The 23,493-nt window shown below is 34.0% G+C and overlaps 1 protein-coding gene and 1 pseudogene across 1 annotated transcript in view; one reads left to right on the forward strand and one right to left on the reverse strand.

The window, feature by feature from the left end:
- LOC149562154 (uncharacterized) overlaps positions 1 to 23,493 on the forward strand; it is a 51,828-nt gene that overhangs the window by 22,712 nt on the left and 5,623 nt on the right. Inside the window, exon 4 of the mRNA XM_089825696.1 lies at positions 17,840 to 17,914. Coding sequence (XP_089681822.1) covers positions 17,840 to 17,914 — 75 coding nt within the window. The remainder of the gene's footprint in view (positions 1 to 17,839; positions 17,915 to 23,493) is intronic.
- LOC149562155 (AT-rich interactive domain-containing protein 2-like) lies at positions 2,821 to 6,540 on the reverse strand (annotated as a pseudogene).

Raw genomic sequence — 23,493 nt, forward strand, 5'->3', positions numbered from 1 at the left:
GAATTGTGCTTTCAAATTCTTTTTGTGAGGCGAGTTGTACTTTGGCGGTGTATTTTGATCTGACTTCTCTTCCCTCCATCTATCAAATCTTTGTTCATTGCAAGCTTTAGGTGGGGAAGTGATAAGATCTTTTGATATTCCTATTTTTGCAAGGATATCATCTGGCTGCATTTTTAATGTTTTTGCCAATATTGCACTATTACCGTTTGTAGTTTCAACCATCTTCTTTATTATCATGTCCCATTGCATTATTTGTTCCTGTTTGTTATCATCCTCAATACGAGTTATCTCGCATTTAGGCTCTTCATCAACCCTAGGAATGTGAAAGAATGGGTTACAATTTTCCTCATCTTTTTCAGGACTATTATGACTTGATTCACCTATTTCGGGTTGTTTGTTGGTCCTTTCTTGGAAGTTTCTATGTCCAGTGTAAAACATTTTTGCCTTTTGATTTTTACCTGTCTTATTTCTTGACTTTTTCTCAAAAGTTAGTTGTGCAAGTCTTTTAGGTTGAGGATTTACTGATCTTCTACCCCACATACACTTCAAAAGCAAACAATCGATGCTCAGAATATAATATCCAAACAAGATAGAGTCGCCACTTTCTCTTAAATAGAAAGAAATAAAGATCTAGGTTCTTTATCCAGCAAAGTCAATGCCTAATAACTTGAGAACAAATAACTGAAAATAAGAAAAGAACTTTTGTTTTAGTTGCTTTTAAGTATATACGTGAAATGTAGACAACTTAGATTAAGCTAAAACTTAAGACTTTTGAACACAACTAGAACTCTCAAGAAAGACTTGTAAATTTTACCCAAATGCTGATAAGAAACTTGAATATCAGAATCTGAAAATTATAAATAGCAAATAGAAATATTAAAAGAAAGCTTACTAATATATTTACGCTTGTAGTGAAAGAAACAAAATCAGAGAACTCACCACAAGGCTTGTGCTTAAATGAAACTCTAAACTGGTCTTTGGAGTAAGTAAACCTTACTTGTGACTTCCCTAGTAAAGTCGCCAATCTGTTGGTTATCAAAATCGCTGGTTAGAAACTTACGAGCCTTGCCTACTTGACAGGATTGAATGAAATCCTCTGTGCTTTTGGTTCCGCTGGACCAAGGCCTATTTACCCAAATCCAAAACTCGGATGCAAGATGTATTATAGCGGATTATAACACAAAAACAAATTCCTCAACTGGCAAGTGTCAAGGAAATTATCTGGATTGTGATTAATAAATATTTATCTTCAAACTTTGATTATTTTTATTAGATTTGTGCGTTGCTAAAAGAGAAAAGTGAAAAATGAATTACTAAAATTGATAAGATCAAACTCTTAAAGGAGAGAATGTAAAGTATTGCCAGCTTATGAATTGAAAATTATGAGCAAACGAATGATTAGTGCCAAGTTTTAATTGGGTAATAGAGTCAAAAATATGTATCACATACAACTTTATGATATTGGTCGCATTATACTTGCAAATGTTTCAGTTATTACAATGCCTCAAATTGTTATACCTATTTGCTTATTCAAATCAGTCTATAATGTTTTAGCCATTTAATGGACAAAATAGATACAAATAAAGAAGATAATAATGTTTGCAATATTTGTATTTATCAAACTTGAATAGGGGTAAACAACTTGATCTACTTATCGTAATAATGAACTATGAGCAAATAAATAATATGATGATCATAAAGGACAGATTGCATAAATTATAACTCTAGAACAAATAAAAGACTTACTGATTTTATTGTCAAGATAAAATTGTATTGATGACACTCACAAACTGATGCTCCAATCAACACAATCTATTCTCACACAATGTTTAAAAGGTATGCCCAACAAATTTGAAATCCACCGGCTTTGTTCAAACTTTCATCTCAGCCTTTGAAGAAATTTTAAATGTATGCTTGAATACAGAGAAATCTTGTCTACTAAAAAATATCAATGATGATGTCTCTAATGGGCTTTGCTTTACACATATTTATAAACATTCAAAAGGTGTCAGTTTGTTTTCTCAAACAACGCACCCTTTCACAAAACTAATCGGTTTGTTTTTATTCGCTGCTAAACAGTAATTGATAGTTGATGAACTAAAGATTAGTAAAGCCCAAACAAATTGCCTTCATACTTCCGTTAGCATAGACTTCTTTGTTATTTGCTTTGAATTCGAACAACATCAAAATGCAGGTGCTTAACATCATGGAAGACACCAAGTCGCGATAATGGAAACCTTCTTCACGTAGGTCAATCATGAATCATCCGGGTAACCTCTGACACACATAATACTTCCCGCTGATAATGGAACTTGCGCAAATGTATTCAGACTGCAGGTGAATCCTCCTCATAACTTTGATTTAAAAACCTCTTTTTCGCCATCATAAACTCTCCAAACCTACGAAAAAGCACAATATTAATATAAGTTTAATAATAATCGGCACTATTTAACACAAAAATCTATGATTTAGCAGCCATCCACTATTTCCAAACATCGCAACTGCAACTCTTCATTGCGATGATGATTTGCGTGTGCGTCTTTTCTTCAAATTTGTAGGTTTGATTGAGAACTCCAATTGTTGAAAAAGCTTCGTAATCAGAAACATATAACTAAGCACCTCCCTCGTCTTCATAATATGCATTATTGCAGCATCAATCTGATACTGGCGATCCTGGAACACTCACTTTGTGGTACTTGCATTCTCAATATCCTGAAGGCTTAGCTTTCCTGCATCATTAAAGAGCATCAATACAACAGTCTGAAAAAGAGACACAGCTAGTTCCTTTATGCCTCTATTATTTCCTTTTCAGTGGATTAACGAGCATTAATGTGTTGTATTTGATTATTGTACCATCATCCTAGCCTCCATGTTTTGCTGACAAATTAAAGTTCCAGACATTTCACTTGGATAGTTTCCCCTTGGCAACAAATGGCCAGTTCTCATTCCAGACAATACAAGTCCATCCATATTCAAGTTCTCCACGTAACCAAATTTAGATTCATCATCATCACTCTCTATTGTTCCCAATCTTGCCCTTACTTACCATCATTTGACCACCTTCTGGAGGCAAAACCTTTGTGCCGAACCATCTAGATGCATCCAAGTTCAAGTCTACTTCAACAGAAATACTATCCCCACTTTCAGCAAATTTCTTTCCATCATTCCATGGAAGAACAAACGCCTGGTTGTTTGGATTGATAGGAATCCTTCTTCTTGATATACGCTCGAAATGAAGTAAACTGGAAATGGCTGTGCTATTACCAACATTGAAGGAGGGCCTTGGAAAATACTGTATAGATTGAGAATCCACGCTAGTTGAAGCAGAAGAAAGATATAGTGCCAAATGCCTATCAGTTGCCCTTAATCTGTCTAGAGGTTGATGATTGGTTGTATGCAACTCTTCATAAAGTGATGGATGAACCTTATGTTTCTTCTGGTCATATAGCATTTCCCCAGAAAGATGATCCTCATCTTGAAGGCATAGAACTGCACGAGCCTCGATTGCTTGAATCCAACATTCTTGAACCCACTCCTCACTATGGCTAAAGAAATTCTGACCTTCCCCTATAATGGAACCACAGGGATTTCTTGCAATCCTCTTAATCCATTTCAAAAAGGCTACAAATGAATCATACTTTCTCTTACCATTATATGTCCCTTGCAAGTCATCGCTGATTTCACTACTGTCTAATATGATGATAGGAGACTCTAAAAGTCCAGTGCCATAAATAGAATCAACATGTAGAGTTTCAGCACTTTGTATTGGATCTGACAACAAATAGTTATGACCATTCCTCTTTTGTTGGAAGCTCGGACTTGGTCCATTGAATGTTGAATTACTTAGTCTCTGTCTCTACAGCCAAATGTCTATTTGCTTCAAGTATTTTACATAAACTAACTTTAGAGTTGGCCCGCATTCTGGACCAAATCCTAAATCCCCTGCCACTAATACCCACAATGTCTGGCATACAAATTTTTATTATTATTTAACCTCATCAATGCTAACAGGCACATTTGGATCCTTCGCACTTATTGCTAGAGAAATTGGGCTTCATGAGTGTTCCTTTTATTTATTGTGCCATTTTATCAATAGTCTCTCACATTACTTCACAAATGGAGATCCAAAATTTTGCAAAAAATTTTAGAGTTCCATTAGAGTTCACATGGGTTATAGATTTTTTCATCCCTTCAGAACCATTTTCATCTTTCTTGCTAGGGAGGACTTTGTGTAAGATCTTGGAATTTCTTGAAGTATGATCAAATTTCACCAGGCTTTCCTCTTTCTTTCTATTTTATCTTGTTTCCTTAAATGCTAGCAATTTTGTATCAAACCCTAATAATTTTCTTCAAACCCTAGCAATTTCCATCATGATTGGGTGAACTTGCTATCTTTTCAAAGAATTTGTTTCTCATTTCTCAGGTGGACTCCATTGTGCTTTGAGGATTTTCTTTCACCTTAGACAAATTTCTTATCATAACTTTCAGAGTGGCCAAAGTTCAGGTTTGATTGTGGATTTTCCAAACACTCGACCAAAATTTGCAAATAACTTCTTGGTCGGATTTCAGAAAGAATTGTGGATTTCCTTACTTTCTTGCCATCTTTGATTGGACTTTATGTTATATCATGGATTTTCTTTGAACGCTTAGCAGATTTTCACCCCTCCCCTTGGCGAGCTTCACATAAATTTGTGGATTTTCTCAAACTTTTAGTCAAATTTCTTATCATCTCAAACCTAGGTAGAATTCATGTTGTCTCATGGAAGTTTCTGTTAAAACATTGTAGCTTCGGTCAGATATTCAGGTGATGAATTGATGACTATAATTCTATCACCTCATATCAGAATCGAAACTCTGTCTACACTTATAGAATCTAAGTATACCTATCCTCTCTTAAACATGATCCTATGAGCCGATCAAATCATGATCGAACATGCCATTGGTAAGACTCTTTGTGATCGGGCAAATGATCTTTAAGGCTATGGCAGATCTGTTATTTGCCTAGAGCTATATTAGACAATGTATTAACTAAACAAACTAAAGATTACATTAACTAAGTTGTTAAATATAATGTCATGAGCAAACATGAGACATGACCACTCATGATATGCCTTCTTGTCATCATGCCTCCTTTAGGTAATATTAATTTCAAATTGATCAGAACAAGAGAGAATATTGAAATCAATAAATATTTCTCATTTGGAGTTCGACACTTGGAGATTTGAAGATAACTTACATTCACATGGTATTAGAGCCACACGATCTTAGGGATCTCTAAAGGATTGAAATTGAATGAGAAATGATGTTACTCAGTGATTGGGACTCTTTGCAATAGGAACGTTGATTTGAGCCACTTAGGCTCTATGCGTTGATCAAATCAATGTTTGTGCGGGCTTCAAGCAATGCCACAAATTGGAGATTTGGCGATTTGAGTTTGCTACGTCTCGAGCCCAAATCACATTGTTTGTATTACAAGTTTGAGGTGAGTGAATGGGAGAAATTAAGGTTCTGGCACGTGGCTTTTGGCCAAGAGAGGAATATGGTTTTAGCCGGCCCTTGATTTAATCCATTTCACTTTTCTTCTTCCAAGAGACCGAAATTTGTTTGAAATCTGCCTTGCAAAGCTATAGTGAAGCTTGGAAGCATTGTATTCTTCAAATTTAAGGGTTGACTAACAACTTTGATAGTTGCTAAGATTGGTGGGGTGAGAGAAGGATGAACTCGTGACCTTAAGTTTACTCAAACAAGAGTCATCTTCAAAATGAGCAGTCCATTCCTCTAACTCATTTTTATTTTTGGGGAGGATGACAATGTAAATATCTACAGAAGCTCTAGTGCCTCGAATTTACTACCTATGGTGAAAATTGTGGCTAGAAATGTCACTCCTTGTCAGATTCCATTAGTATTAAGATTGGAGGGAAAGCCAAAGATTGTGGTGACCCGATGCTTCTGCTGGAGTGCGATGAAGAAAAGATTCTTCTAATTACTACTGGGCCGAATTTTGGAGCATTGACCAATTCAACTCAAAATGATTCTAGTCCTCAAACTTGAGTAAAGTTATGCATAAGAAATCTAGTAATCTTGTGAGGAAGTGTTCAATGTCTTGAATAATTGGTCAACATGTTGATCTATGTGGTGGAGTTTTTCATCGGAAATAAAACATTAAATCCGAGTATCTACAGATACGCACACGATCATTTTGCTTTGGCATTGATAATGTTTGTGGGTGTATAACTTTTGTTGTATTCAGCCTATTGGATGCAGTTAGTTATCAAGAGTTCCATATTGAATTTCTGGAAACTATAACAATTGTAAGACATGATCATTCAAGGAAATAATACCACCAGTGTAATGGATCATTGTTGACAGTAAATAATGATTGATTATAATTTGATTTTTGGCATTACAAATGGGAATTCACAAGTTCATTACATTAAACCAACAACGGTTGAAAATAAAAATACTTTGTGCCTCCTCAACGTCACATGATTGCAGAGTTACACGGAGTTTTGGACCAAACTCATGCATTGATGTAGTCATTGTATGTTCTTTCCATATGAAGTTGGAATCTTTGTGAGAAGCATTTGTTTGGACGTGCACACTACATTAAAGGAAACTAGAGTTATTTTGAAAGCCTTTGAATGATGAAAAGGAAGAGGGTCATGTCCTTGGGATGAGAATATTCGTGGTTTATTTCACAGAGTTTGTTGTTTGTAAGACAAATTGTAATACCAAGTTTGCTCTAAACTTACGTAGAGTGAATTGATTATGGATGTTGCATTGGAAATGAGGCGATAAAGAGTCAATAATATTTCTACAAAAGTAGTCAAAGATTAGAAGGTAGGAAGTTGTCAATGTTATGAAGCTCCATGTTTCATGACTTTCTATATTACAAAATTATTGACACCTTCTAATATGTTTTATCTGTCTGGAAGGTACCAAGAGGATTTTTCCTGACCGCAGAACATACAAAACACTTTGAGCCAAAGCGTTGGGTTGAAAACACTTGAATTAAACCATAACGTGTTTAGGACAGTCGGTGGGGCTGCTCTCAACAATGTCAAACCTAGACATCTAGGTCTTAGAGAAGTTTTCCTTGACATAATGTATCTCGAGGATGAAGGGGCCATTAACATTGCCAACAGCCTCAGGGATGCAACTCATCAAGACCCATGACACTAAAAGAGGCACCATGAGAGTCAACAACCTACCCTGACTCGATGAAGCTACCTTGGATTGCTCATCCACACTTTGATTGATTTCTGTGAACACAATTTGGGTTGAACCTTGTCATGAGTTGTGTGTCGTCAAGTTGGTTATCTCACTCTAAGATACAACATAATTGGTGGATTGTGAGTGAGAAAGGTGTGGGTACATTGCTCTTGGTAACCAATGCAATTGTCTTCTGGTGAGGTTTGGAGAACCCTATGATTTTAGAAGTAAATACCAAACTGGTTGGTTCTATTCCTTCATTTTTTGGGTTTCTTAGGAAGCTTGCAGATCCTTAGTTTACACCATAATTCATTAAAGGGGTCTATACCAAGTAGACTCAATAGTAGCAGCTTGCATGTTTTGATTGCCAACGGTAAGTAGGGGTCACAACTAGGGTACCTTGGATGTTCTTGGAAGTATCATTAGTTTGACTAAGTTATGGCTATCAACTTTTCAGGAGAAATTCCTGAATTTTGTTTTTCTAGTTAAAAAGCTAGTGGCCTGAGTAAACTTTTTGTGTAGTAATAACTAGCTCATTGATATAGTGCCGTAGTCTCTAGCTTCATTGTAGAGTCTAGCTAATTTTAATTGAAGGGAATGCTAAGATTAATATAGCTGCTCCTAGCTATTCTCTTGGCATTAATGGCAGTAATAATAGTTCTGGTTCTCCTGGATCTAGAGTAGCTCCAAATGAAGAGTCTTCTGGAAGGAAGAAGTCAAACTCTGATGTCATTATTTTGCTTGTTGTTGGTTGTATCGTATTTCTTGTATTGGAAGACTAACTCATAAAGAGCCTATGTGAAAAGATTTCAGCATGACACCAAGGTTAAAGTACGAGATGTGTCTGAGATTCCTTCTACCAAGGAAAAATTTCTTTTCACAAGAGAATGCTTTGGGAAGATGAGAGATCATTTAGATTGCTTTCGTTGGTACATTTTGTTGTATCTCCCATCCTCTATGGGCAATATTAGAAGACACCATTATGAGGGAGTCTGGAGCATTCGTCAAAGGTAAGCTTGGAAGTCAAGAGGTTGATGCATGTACTTGGAGCTTCAGAAGGAAGCTACATTAGCATGATTGCCTGGTGTAGCTGTTGGATCCCAATTTTTGACCCAATTTAAAATGTTCATATAGCCGTTGAGGTTTCACATGAAGTCAGTTGACAGTTAAAATTTGTTATAATTATGTGAAATGGTAAGATGGTTAATTGTTATAATTTCATATGAAGATGACATGCTAGTTAACCGTTATGATGATATTTTAAGGCTATTTTGGAAAGTTGGTATTCATCATGAATTCATATAGGAATTGAATAGGCGGCTAGCCGTTATGATTGTTTATGACTAATAACTTGTTATGGTAATATGATTTAATTGTGAAGAATGTCCTTGTAGGGAGCATGTCAAAGGGGTGGAAGCATTGTCAAAAAATAATTGGGCATAGGGGCATCACAATCACCGGGAAAATAGGTATGAATCTTGAATCACCATGGTTAAGGGTAAATGACTAGGCACACAAGAGTGTACGTTGGACAATACCATGAGCTACTTGGACAACATTTAAAACATTTAAATATATTAACATAATCAAATTTGTACCTTTAAATGATTTATGTTGGTATATATATATATATATATATATATATGCACATAAGTATAAAAGTATGGTGCCACCATGGTATTAAATTATTCAAGCTCATCTCTATTAATATACGTATACACACACACACACACACACACACACACACACACATTGAGAGGATATGAAGATAAAATATTCTCCCATCTATGCACGTATATAGATATGCGTATCCAAATAGGTATAACTTGGGACACAATAATAACATGATGACACCATTCAAAATTTTTATATATATATATATATATATATATATATATATATATATATATATATATATATATATATATATATATATATATATATATATATATATATATATATAACTTTTCATTAGGAGTCCTTCGAATTCTTTTTCTTATAATTATAAGTCTCTATAAGAGACAAGTACGCTTGGCTTTTTTCTTCTTTTGAATTGGTGAACCAAGAAGTTGATAATCTTCTTATAACTGCTATCGAGAGCCGCAGCTTCTATTCAAGCCTTCCATATTGTTGTCATTATATATAAGCTCGAGAGTATGTTTGGTGGAGATTATCGATACTATTGTTCTTTTCCATTCCTTCTCTTTTTCTTTTCCTTACTCTTACGACTGATATTGGAGTGAAACCGAGCTACTATTCATGTTATTAAATGGTCTCCACAATCTGAAATTGGCATTGGCAAATCAGACTTTCAAGAGCCGGAGAGTAGACCATGACAAGATGGTTTCCCTAAACTTCCAATTGAAGTACCTCATCACTGTAGAATAGACAACCAACATTCTCGCCAAGTCTCATGCTAGATAGAAGTTAACAAGCTTGATACATTGGAGAATGAAGCCTTAGTTGAAAAGGAACTTCAACATCAATGATCTTTGATATGGTTCATGGTGGATGTCATGTGTATGACGCCATGACAACACCACGTGAGAGAATCCATGATGAATATTTTGTTGTCATATGTATGATTATGGTTTTATGGGACCCTTGTGTACATTATTGAAAGGTGATGATCATTCTGATAATATACACTTGTATTCAACAATGTAAGGCAACAACTTTACAATGTTCAATATCATGACGAATATCATGCTGACTTGATATTCATGGAAATGTCTTGATAGGTAATATCTCTTGGACTTATTGATATCAATGTTGACTTGATATCGATTGTGCATCGATATGCTCTTAATGAGGTAATCATGGTGGATACTGTGTGACGTAATATCCATAGACATGCCATGATGTTTTATGGTAGACATCATGTGATATGATGTTAGTGCACATACTATAACTAGGATATAAGAATGTCATGCGACTTGATGTTCTCTATATTCCTTGATATCACTAGTTAGGTGATATCCAAATTGATTTATGCTTAGTTATCTTCCCTAGCTAAGGGGGAGTGTTAATACATTGTAGCTTCGGCCAGATATTTAGGTGATGAATTGTACAACTATAATTCTATCACCTCATATAAGAATCAAACTCTATCTACACTCACAGATTCTAAGTATATCTATCCTCTCTTAAACATTATCCTCCGAGTAGATCAAATCATGATAGAACATGCCATTGGTAAGCCTCTTTGTGATTGGGCAAATGATCTTTAAAGCTATAGCAGAGTGTTGATTTTCCTAGAGCTATATTAGGCAATGTATTAACTAAACAAACTAAAGATTACATTAACTACAAGTTGTTAATTATAATGTCATGAGTGGACATGAGACATGTCCACTCATGACATGCCTTCTTGTAATCATGCCTCTTTGAGGTAATATTAATTTCAAATCGATCAAACCAAGAGAGAATCTTGAAATCAATAAATATTTCTCATTTGGAGTTTGACACTTGCAGACTTGAAGATAACTTACATTCACATTTTTTATGCTTTAGACAATTTTTTCATACTCCAGACATTGGAGAACTTCCTTATACATAGTATTTTTTTGGAACCCTAGGCAGTCTTGATCTTGCCAAGGATTTTTCACAAATTTCCATGAATTTTCAGATTGAAATCAGAATTTTTAACAACTTCTATGCTTTTCTTCACTTGAAAACCACAAATTTCAGCCTCTTCCAAAATAGAAATTTTGAAAAAACAAAAAATTCACAAAAAATCCATCCCTTTTTGATAAAATGTCCTAAAGAAATCATTAAAAAGCATAAAATGTCCTGAAAAACTCGGTAAAAAACATAAAATGTCCTAAAAAAAATCAATACAAATCATAAAGAGTCTTAATACATTAGTACAAATAAATAAAAAATATTAAAAAACCCTAATTTCACTCTCATTGGATCTCTTATTCTCTCTCTAATTTTCTCGATTCTAAGAATCTTAAGAATCCACCCAATGACAAAGGTCCCTTCCCTCACTATTTTCCATACGCAAGGCCTCACAAAGCATCAACACAAAACATCTTACTAACACTTTTAGGTTCTATTGCAACTTGCCTCACATTTTGTGATCGATTTACAAACTCAAGAACCTCTTCTAAACAAATCCTCAAGTGGATCCTCTTGCAGGTTGCACATACATATGCTGCAAACTTGCACACAATCCATCCCCAAGTCCTAGTTAAACTCCAAACACTTCACATTCGGCACTCTGTCTACACATTCATGAACTTTAGCTCTTCTCTTGCAAGTTGCACAGACATATGCAACAAACTGACACACACACCACCCTCAGGTTCTGGTACAAAGTACCTTGTGTTCGACGCTCTGCCTGTGCAGTTTAACTTCTGCTTGGATACCCTTGATGCAAATAAAAGTGACCTCTCACAATACCAAATTGATATGAATCAGCAAACACACTTGGACATACAATGCAATTCAGGAATACTCCAATCAACATCAAAACTCTACAAAGACTAATGGAATTTTCTCACACCAAACGATTTGAGATACTATGACATCAAGCATTGCTGCAATTACATTGAAATGACAGCCATAGGATCCGTTGAAAATAATTACAAATCTGATGTAAAACTGATCCGCTACAACCACCTTACTAAAGTTCAAATATGAATGCAAATGATGAGATTGCTTGCAACTTTACACTTATTGGCTTGACTAAAACACTTCCAATTCCAAATACAACAACAAAACCACCTGCAAGAGGAAGTTGCAACAGCAAAAACACATTTATATTTGGGTTTCCAACTTCTTTGCTTCCTTCCACACCTTCAAATGTAAAAATGTCTAGTCAAGAAATGCTTTCTAGGATCAGCATATAAATGCAACTCCACACATTTCATTTAGCTAAAATTTGCATCCCAAAAATGCCATCTCAACTTGTTTTCCCTTTATTTCCTTGTTTGAATTAGCACTAAACATTTCTAGTTAACGCTTTTGCAACTCCTGTATAAGTATTGCATTGGTTGGATCTCTTTCCAATTTAAAACAACAATTCTGAAAGGATAAATATTACTGGTTCCAATAAATATTTAACTCTTGTGCACATTTGCAAATCAGACATAAGTAAGTAAATAGTTTATTAAGGGTTAGGCTTAACTATGATGTCCTTTTCATCTTTTAACTCTGAGGCTAAGATTTACGAGCCTCTTATATCCTTTTGTAAAGAATAAGAAATGCAGAATGTTGCATGACCTAGTAGTAATGTCTCACCCTTGAAATCCCAGATCTGTCCCTAGGCAATTGTTGTTAGATGTGAAAACAGGGTTGTAATGTAGAGCAGAGAAATATATTGTACAACCTCCATTATGACTCACAACACTTCTGGGCTTGCAATCACCAGTAAGAATGCTTGATGCGATATGACAAGGTATTGCAAAGGAATTTCACAGTATTATGTGAAATGTGCTCACATCAATAATGCAAGGTTTTGGAATAGATAACCAAGACAATGGAGTTGCAAAAGTATACGATTGTGAAGTATTATTAAAATAAAAGGCAGGCAATAAGCGACTATGAATAATATGCAACTGTGATATCTCTTATATGGTGTTGCAAATGAATTCTTCAAGAACTATTTCACAAGTAACATCTTTTCTCTCTCTCATTGCATGCTTGGTTATGACCAAGAAAATAAAAGGTAGCAAAAAAAGATTTAAACCAAGAGCCATCTGTAATATATGTGGTAATATTATAAAATTAAAATGGCCACCAAAACGTTATAAGGGCTTGATGAAGAAAATATAAGGATATGGCTACTCATGTAATAATATTAAACCATTGCCAAGGCTGGAAAAAAATAATAATAACTTCATCCTTCTAATGTTTTAATATAAGGACATCATTGGACCAACCTATACTCATATGCATGTACACATACACATATACATGTGTAAATCCTAAACATACGTAACTTGTGTATACTTCAATTTTAAAGTAGGTGTATGTGTTCTTGTATATCTTAATTGACTTACTTATATATACATATGTATCATGGTATCGTTATACTAAGACATGCCTGACACAACAGAAAGCTCCAAGAATTTCCCAACTTATAAAGGTACCAATTTTGTGCTTAGTTTAAATAATGCTTAGTGTTTTACTTTTATTATTTAATGATATATACATACTGACCTGGTTAGGTCATGGTCATCCATAGTATACTCTTGCAGCCTTGCTTGCCTAGTCGTTTACCCTTAGACATGGTGATTAGAACTCATACCTGTTGGTTCATTGGTGGATTGGTGCCCTTTACCTAGTTCCCTCTCTGGGAATGCTTCCCCACTTTGTTGTGCTCCTACAAAAAGAGAACTACCACGATAATAACATATTCCTCATTATAATATCAAAGTTACTATAAGAAGTAATCATTTTTATAAAACATCATAATGATTAACCATCCTTCCACTTTCCATGAAATTATAACGAATAACCAACTTTTCCATTTCACATGAAATTTTAATGTTTAACTAATTTTCCAGTCAACCGACTTCACATGAAATCTCAACAGCTATAAGAACATTTTTAAATTAAGCAAATTTGGGATGTAACATCTATTGTCAAAGTTAACACTAGGTGTCACATTCTTATTTGCATTGGGTGATTGCAAACTCTAAACTGCTCCCACCTCAAAGTCGTATTCTTGTGTAGTATTGGCACTTGTCATGGTATCACACAGTTGTGTAACACAAAAGATAGAGTGTTGTTAGAACTATGAAGTTGTGTGATGGGGCCATGTATCTCTTTGTTAGAAGAGGGTCCCAATATTCTTTCATTCTTTTGCCAAAAGTGGTCTCATTTGTCTACATGGTAACTTGTTGCATGAGTGCATACTGTAGAGATTGAAACCTTGTCAAAGCAATGGAGCTGCTTCATGGTCATGCCATCTATCCACTTGTTAGATTGGGTCCAAGTCTCATTAGATCCAAGAAAGAACATCCCTTTTATCTCAGCTCCATATCTTGCTCTTGATTGGTTTCACAAGGCTGCAAAGGTACAAAAGTCTGAACTTGCCAGGACAGTGATGGTGCAAGATGTTGCCACGTCTTGCCACCATTGTGCTCAAAGTTGCTTGACAAAGACTTCCCTAGTGTTCCCCTAATGTGTGAAGAGTTGAGAGGCCCAATTTAAACCACAATGAAGTGATAGATTGACATGTGTCCATCTCAGTTCTACATGGACATATGTGTCCATCCAGCTCAGTATAGGAAGTTGACTGCAGTGTGGGCCCAACTAGGGAGTTGTAAAGACCGACTTTTTGTGGTAGTTCTTGACTGGCCAATGATTGTTGACGTATTATGTCCTCCAGGTCATAATATTCAAATTAGGTCAATGCTTGGATTAATGTTGATCCTGTTTTTTAAACTCATCATCAATGGTTAATTTTTAAACATTTCAATGGTTTGATGGGGTTCTATAATTCATTCTTAGATAAGGCCAACCTAGAGGGCTTTTTAAATTATCTCTTGGCCGACTTTTTGCATGTTCTTGAAATGAATTTAATCAATTTGAGGTCAACTTCTCTATGGAATAAAGACATGGGGACACAGACATATAAATAGAATGGATAAATTTCTTGGATAGTTGTGAGATAATTATCAGAGAGTAATCTGTATTGTGCTAAATGTTCCATAATTTTTAGGAGAGCAGATGTATTGCACATAATGTTTGAATTGGAGCATTTCAAAACCAAGAGAAGAGTAGTGATAATTAGGATTGAAGCAGTGTTATTTTGTTCATCCTCTGTTGATACAACATATTGAATGTGAATCTTTGATTAACAGAGGTTGGTGCCTCTTATCAAAAGAGATTGGTGTCTCTGGATGAGATGCGACTCAATTGTTGAGATTGGTGCCTGCAAATTTATAATTAGAGATTGTTGTCGCCAATGGTTGCAAAGTTTGCAAGACTCTTTCTTAAGTTTTGTGGGCCTGGATTTGACCAGTAGATCCAAGTAGTCCTTCACTGCTGTTTTTCCCAAAAGGGTTTCCATGTGAATCTGGTGTTCTCTCTTGCTTGGATGTTGTGTATTTGTTGTTTTTTTGTTGCTGATATTGATGATCTTATGGTTGTTACTAGTGTGAAGGTATGAAAATGTGAATTTAATTAAGATTGGAACAGTGCAATGCAAGGTCCAAAACTCACATTCACACTGACTTAATAAAACCTAAGGTATATGCATATAATCAAATAATAAGCTAATTCCATAGCAAAGACCTTATATTGCTCCTTTGTTACCTGATTAAGTACTTGAATATCCTTTGTTACCTGATTAAGTACTTGAATACTTGATGTAGATTTACTCTCAGATTTTGTAGCATATAACTATGATATCATCATGATAGTATGAAGGCTTGATGCTTGTTTGATGTTTGACAGTTGATGGTGATAATGCTCAAAATAGTAGTAGTGCTCTTGATCTCATGAAGCAACATGGATTTTGATCATAAAAGTCCTAGCTAGGGTAGATTGATCATGATATGCTCTAAGGAGCTTTGATAATGAAAGTGCTAGCTAGGGAAAATCAATGGGTGAAAGCTTTATCTATATGCCTCACATAACATTTGATGATGGTGGAGATTAATTAGAACTATCAATGGATGAGAAAATTTAAGAGATGGTAGGATTCTAATAAGCGCATGGATTAATGAGGTGGAAAGATGAAGACAGTGTAAATGCATAGGAAAAATAAATAAAACATCCTTTATTTATTTTAGGTGGGAAATGGAATACAATTTTTGAAAGTAATTTAGTTTCAAGAAAAAGTGTTATCTATTTAAATAAATTTTGAAAATTGTTTAATTATAATGGACCAAAAGATGAATTAATTAAATAATGAAATTATTTAATCAAATGGTGGAGGGAAATGACGAATTGATTGAATAGTTGAATATTATCTAACCAATAACATAAGGAAAAGGGTAATGAATTAATTAAATAATTGAGAAGTGTTCTATTAACAAGGGAAATATTAACTTAATTAAATAACTAAAGAACATTTAGTTAATAATAAATATGGATAAAAGAATTAATGGAAGGTTATGAGATGCATTAGTCATTTTTAGATGTCTACAACCAGTCAAGACTCAATACCCATTTATAGGTGTATTTGTACAAGAAGATAAGTACTTGTTTCTACCAAGGACAAAAACAATATCTTCTTTCGACAAGAAAGATACAATTTCTAGCTTCTAGCTGATTTTTCAATTCTGTCATTGTTCTGTAGTGTCACCCTGTCTGCTCAGGGACGAATTTGATAGTGTTTGAGATTTTCAGGAGTACTATATTGTGCAACTTGCAGACGTGATAAATTTTGCATATGAACTTGAAATGAGGTTATTTTTTTACATTGCATAACTTTTTAAGAGAGTCCAAATATGTATAAATATCACCCTTAATGTAACTCCCAAATACTCTATCTCATTAAATGTTTGAAAAATTTCAAATCATCTGCATACTTTGATACCTCCACAGTTGTGTTATCTATTTAAATAAATTTTGAAAATTGTTTAATTATAATGGACCAAAAGATGAATTAATTAAATAATGAAATTATTTAATCAAATGGTGGAGGGAAATGACGAATTGATTGAATAGTTGAATATTATCTAACCAGTAACATAAGGAAAAGGGTAATGAATTAATTAAATAATTGAGAAGTGTTCTATTAACAAGGGAAATATTAACTTAATTAAATAACTAAAGAACATTTAGTTAATAATAAATATGGATAAAAGAATTAATGGAAGGTTATGAGATGCATTAGTCATTTTTAGATGTCTACAACCAGTCAAGACTCAATACCCATTTATAGGTGTATTTGTACAAGAAGATAAGTACTTGTTTCTACCAAGGACAAAAACAATATCTTCTTTCGACAAGAAAGATACAATTTCTAGCTTCTAGCTGATTTTTCAATTCTGTCATTGTTCTGTAGTGTCACCCTGTCTGCTCAGGGACGAATTTGATAGTGTTTGAGATTTTCAGGAGTACTATATTGTGCAACTTGCAGACGTGATAAATTTTGCATATGAACTTGAAATGAGGTTATTTTTTTACATTGCATAACTTTTTAAGAGAGTCCAAATATGTATAAATATCACCCTTAATGTAACTCCCAAATACTCTATCTCATTAAATGTTTGAAAAATTTCAAATCATCTGCATACTTTGATACCTCCACAGTTGTATATATAAGTTGTTTTGAATACAATAAAATCTTTGTTACCTTATGTTTTATGTTTCCATGACATTTTTAGCATGTAAGTTTTCAATAATTTTTTTGTTATTTAGTACTTTGACTTTAAATAATTTCTCTCTCCTTTTCACATTCTCATTCTCTTCTGTTAAAACTTTATTGTTAGATTATGAAGCTTAAATGAAACGTTAATTTTATGAAGAGAAATGTACAAGGAATTATTTTAAGTGAAAAGGTATCCCCTATAATTTTGTTTAACGATATATTTTTTGAATAACAAATCAAAAAGCCTGTTTTTTTTTTTGAGTTTGCTAATACTCAGAGGACCACTGTACATTGCAAAAAATAATTTATAAATCTGGTATGCTTCACATGCTTTTGTTTTTTTCATTTCAGGAATTTGAGAAATATTTGGATCGTGATAAATATGCAATTATAAATGTGCCCCCAAATTTCATGTTTAAAGCCAAGGTATGCACATTATTTGTATACTAAGCATGATAATATCAGTTATTAGTTGATGGTTTATCCAACAACTTAGTGTGTAGACTGACGTCTAGCATGTAGTTATTTGTACATAATTACCTAACTTCACTAAGATTTTTGTCTATAAACTCCTGGATTACCCAGGAAACTAATTATCTACATTTGTCATTATAATTTATGAATAATGTTATATGGATGTCATCTATAATTATACCTGTAGTGTGTATAATGCACTTGTTATTTCATTTGTCAATTCCAATGGTCCATTATGCACTGCAAGAGAACATCAATATTAGCCACAATATTTTTATTGTATAAGTAAGCATTGTACCAACTGCCAGGCATTTTTGAATTTTGCAGAAGATCTATGATTTTTCATCGGATATTCACAATTGTTTTGAAGCATTTGCAAATAGAAACTGCATTGGACGGTAGAATATTGGATGGTACTTGTGATCGATTCACTTCAAACCTAAATTGACCAATAATCAGAATTTTTGAATTGAATTGTTAGCTAATATTATACTTCGTATTTCAAGTGTGATATATTGTTGTCTCATGCAGTTTCTTTGTGGTCACTTGGTGAACATAATATTTACTTCTTGCAATTGATCGTAACCTCAGTAGTTTGAGATCCCAGTGGAATATGTTCTTGGCATGCACTTGATTAGAGTATCTGAGTACCGAAGAAAACACACCCACTTACATTGAGGGGGAGGGTGAAATAGTATAAGAACAATCTTGTTAATTTATTATTTTAGTCATAATCAAAGTATCTACACGTTTAGAATCTAAAAAAGAGAATACAATATTCACACAATTTTACATGGAAACCCTCCTCGAAAAACCATTGAAAAATATTGCTTTTATATTGAAGTTACAACTTTGTAGGCACCAACTCACAAGCGACACCAATCTCCTCCACTAATGCCAACTTGGCTGCTGTGTGTAAACCTGGTATCTTTTGTGTTACTGGTACATGTTTGATGATCCACTATATTGTGGAGATTTTAGAGCAGTTATTTGTTATGCAAAATCTTGAGGAAGCTTCCCTTGTAAAGTGAGCATTATGCAGGATTGCAATATTCAGCTGAAAGGATGATCTTTCTTAAGACAAGATGCAAATATATTGGGGGAGAGTCATGAGCCCTACATTGCACTTTGTAATTAAACATGTTATATTGTATATAGTACCATTGTATTATATAATTTCTAAGTGGTCAATTAGTTAACATACAATTTAATATGTGTACTTGGAGGGATTATAATACATTACTATATAGACCTTAGTTTGCAAACTTGGACCTCGTAAAAATTTGGTATGTTGATTTTCCGAGATTGTTGCAAATGTAATAGCATTGCCATGTTTTTGGTATGTGTTTTCCAAATGACAGCGATCTCTTATATATATTGTGGATGAGATATGGATAGACATGTCCCTTCATGGACATGTCTATTCATTAATATTTAATTAATATAATAATTTATTATTTAACTACACACACATATATCTATTGTACATATATATCACATATATAATATATATAACTTCAACTTAGTCTCATGAGTTTATCTAGCTGAAGCTGCCAAACATTAACGCTCCCTCTTAGCTAGGGAGGATAAACACAAGACATATATTACACCATTGGTAATATTAGGAATGACAAATTTTGAGGATATTTTTGATAAGAAGATATCCACCATTTTGATATCACGAGTATTAGTCTGCTAGAATATCAACACATAATATTCACCTAGTACTCAAATAAGGTTTGATATCACATCTGATATCACGAGTATTGATCTTCTAGAATATAAACACATGATATTCACCAAGTACTCAAATAATGTATGATATCACATCTGATATCGTGAGTATTGATCTTCCAGAATATAAACACATGATATTCACCAAATACTCTGAGTAATGGCCTTCCAAAATGTTGAGATGCAAGATATTCACCAAGTACTGTGAGCAATGGCCTTTGAACATCAAGTTGCATGATATTCACCAAGTGCTCCGTGTAATACCCTCCTGAATATCAATTTGCATTACATTCACCATGTACTCAAAATGTTTATAAGGTATGTGCACATGTATTCTCATAATGCGTACCATATAAACATCCACCATGCAAAGTATAATCTATCATGATCTGAATAGACATCGTAAGATATCCATCATAATAGAATCATTATGGTATTGTAAGATTATCACCTTTCAATAACTTCTTCCAATACAGGTGATAATCATTTAGAAGTCGTCACTTCCTCATGATGTGCACAAAAAAATGGCCCATTAAATTATGCAGTCACACACATGATAGCAAAAGTTTACATGAAGTCAAAACTCCCTCTGACTCTGATATAAATTATAATCAAGATCTTCGAGGATAAACTGAAACATATCCTCTATCCACTCCTTCCAATGGATGTGTCAAACTCCCTCTAAATCTCAATCTTCTGAGCTCCTTTATTTTTGAAGAAGTGTCACACTCCTAAATCTGATATCAATCCTCTTTTTCTTGCAGTGACATTCTTGGAGGAAGAGATCAAGGCAAATAGCTCTTGTAGTACATATTGTGAATAAATAAGAGAGATACTAATATAGCTCTCAAAAAAATATAAATATAAATACTTTGAACATATATGCATATATTCAATCTTCTATATAAATACTTTAATCTATATTTTCAACATATTATTTGCTTATCTAGCCATTCACATAGGAACAACCTTTCACTCTACATTGGCACGTAGCCATTCATATACGAGTGAGCGTAGTTCTTACACTAGCACTATAGATATTTTAATTAATAAATCTCGTCTATAGAACTATATTTCTATCTTACTAGGCATCCATTTTCCTTTTAATAATATCAGATGATCAAATCTAATCATATATATCAAATCTCATTATATATGTTTTCATATTTATTTACATACCATTTATCTATAAACATATCAATGATATAAGAAACGTAAATAATATAATCCACAATAATATGAAGAGAAAAATTAAATCACATATGCTTACCTTTAAGGGATCGGTACCTAAGGTCCTTCTCAATCCCGTGACATGTCTTTAACGTCAAGAATGTCTACCCTTAGTGTTCGATCCTTTTCATCACACATCACCCAAGGTTTTCACCAAGTCAACCAATCTATTACCTTATTGTCTACTGTTATTTGCATTCCCTATTATGCAGAATCCTTGCTTTAAATCCGTTGTGTCCAATCTTCAGTGACCGGTTTCTTTTTTCCACCATCTATTATATCCAATATGATTTCTTTGATATGAACATGAGAGACTTGTATCTCAAGGCTTTCACACTTAGCCATGTCCAACAACACGTTCAGGATGCCCACTTATCTTGACTTGTATTGCGAAAGAAAAGTCCTAAATGCCTTAAGGATGGACATGGAACGCCATGCTCACTATCTGCCTATGCCAACAAGAATGCATTGCCTTGTTGTGCTTTACTTCCACCATCACGAGAGGCGTGGGGGTAAGTCTTATGTGGTGACCAACTCTCTTGACTCCCTACAGTCCCTGTAATCGGGCACTTCGAGATATAGCCTTGCCAAGAGAAATGTGTGGATCAACTTTTCGTGAAGCATTAACATCTTTTAAAGGACAAGCTATGAATTCCAAGCTCTACTACTATTGATGGTCGAGATTTCAGCATCACCATTGGTGACACCCAATTGGCCATTTGTCGATCTCAATAGTATGATAGGCATTGCCAAGATTATCTTTGTCAACACCTTCAACACACATCGTCATTTCCAAGTTCCATTCTCACCAACACAAATTTCAGCTTTCTATTGGGTGTTGCATGACAATGTATAGAAACAGGTTCTAGTATTTCACCCAATGCATGCCTCATTGCAAATATTACCATGTTGTTAACAAGCTCTGATAAATTATCTACATTTCCGATCTCAGGGTTAATCCCACCTTCAAACTTGTTAGAGCTTAGATCGATAACTTTCACATGAGGCAAATCCCAAATATCATTAGATTCCTTGTCATTGAGATTAGTGTTACTAGTTGTGAAGCATATAAATTTTTTATGGTCCTTGTTGTAGGACCCCTCGCCGAATTCCTCAACAAGAAGTTACCAAAGGACACTTGCAATCTTCATTGCTCCTTGTCCACGTTTAGCTGGTGACGTGGCATAGCATTCAGTGCTTTACATTTTGTACTTTCTACTATTTAATATTGGCAAAAGATTGTAAAAGCCCTCTCCTATGAGCATGTATTGGTAAATAGATCATATTGAAAAGGTATAATGATTCATCATTTGTCCAAGCACAGGAGCAAGACATTAATATAAACCCTGTGATTCCTTTTAATCTTTTCAAAGCTTTAATATTAAAGCAAATTAATGTGCACAATACTAGATTATTTTATCCTTATAAATAAAGATAAGATAGAAGCTATAATTAGTACACTGTACATGAGCCACGATAATCTACGTTGTAATTGTCTTCTCTGGTTGTATCTCTGAATATATGGCTTCCGTTATGTTAACATTTTAGGGCCTAATGCATCTCCTACCTTCACAGTCTAGTTACTTTTGTGTACACCAACTCGGTCACCATCTTCTATGGATCTTTGAGGTTGGCAATTTTAATGAGTCCCGACTTTTGATGTTCTCTTATGTCTTTATTTCATCACATATGTAGCCAGTGCTGATACCATGTTGATTTTCCAAGATCACTGCAAATGTAATAGCACTGCCATGTTTTTGGTATGCGTTTTCCAAGTGACAACGATCTCTTATTTATATTGTGGATGAGATATGGATGGACATGTCTATTAATTAATATTTAACTAATATAATAGTTTATTATTTAACTACAGACACATATAACTTCAATTTAGTCTCACGAGTTTATCCAACTGAAGCTATTAAAGATTAACATGGTAGACCGAAATTTGACATGAACTCAACAGCTTAGCAAAAACTTGGCAAAAGTCGACATCTTATAAAAATACTTGAATTCCTTAAAAAACCATATGAATAGTTCCCAATTGCTCATATGCGTGAAAAAAGCTTCACTTAGTACATAGAAACCTAACCTAGGTGTTGGAACATAGATGAAAATTGCAACATATTACATTAAAAGATGTCATGGAAAGATAAAAAAGCAAGGAAAACCTAGGGACATGTAATTATTTGATTATCTTTTCCTTTTAGTATTTTTTTTTCATTAGAGGAAGACATTCTTCCTTCATATATGTGGGTGGTGTCCCCTTGCCAAGGGACACCACTATTCTAATAATTATATGATCAATAATTAATATAATATAATATAATAATAAATATAAATTCAAATTTAATATAACATATATAATATAATTATTGTCAATAGAATAATCATATGATTAATTTCATTATCACAACCGTTATATTATCTATGTCGGCTTCAAGGAGACCGACTACAGCTACAATAACAATAACACTCCCTCTTAGCAAGGGATAAATCCTTCTTGATAACTTCTAGTTCATTTTTCATTTTGATCCATTTATGAGAGACATATATGCACGAGTCAT

The sequence above is a fragment of the Cupressus sempervirens genome, chromosome 4, assembly GCF_028749045.1.
Source record: "Cupressus sempervirens isolate cs-2001-9-10 chromosome 4, ASM2874904v1, whole genome shotgun sequence".
In the NCBI taxonomy this organism is placed as follows: Eukaryota; Viridiplantae; Streptophyta; class Pinopsida; order Cupressales; family Cupressaceae; genus Cupressus; species Cupressus sempervirens.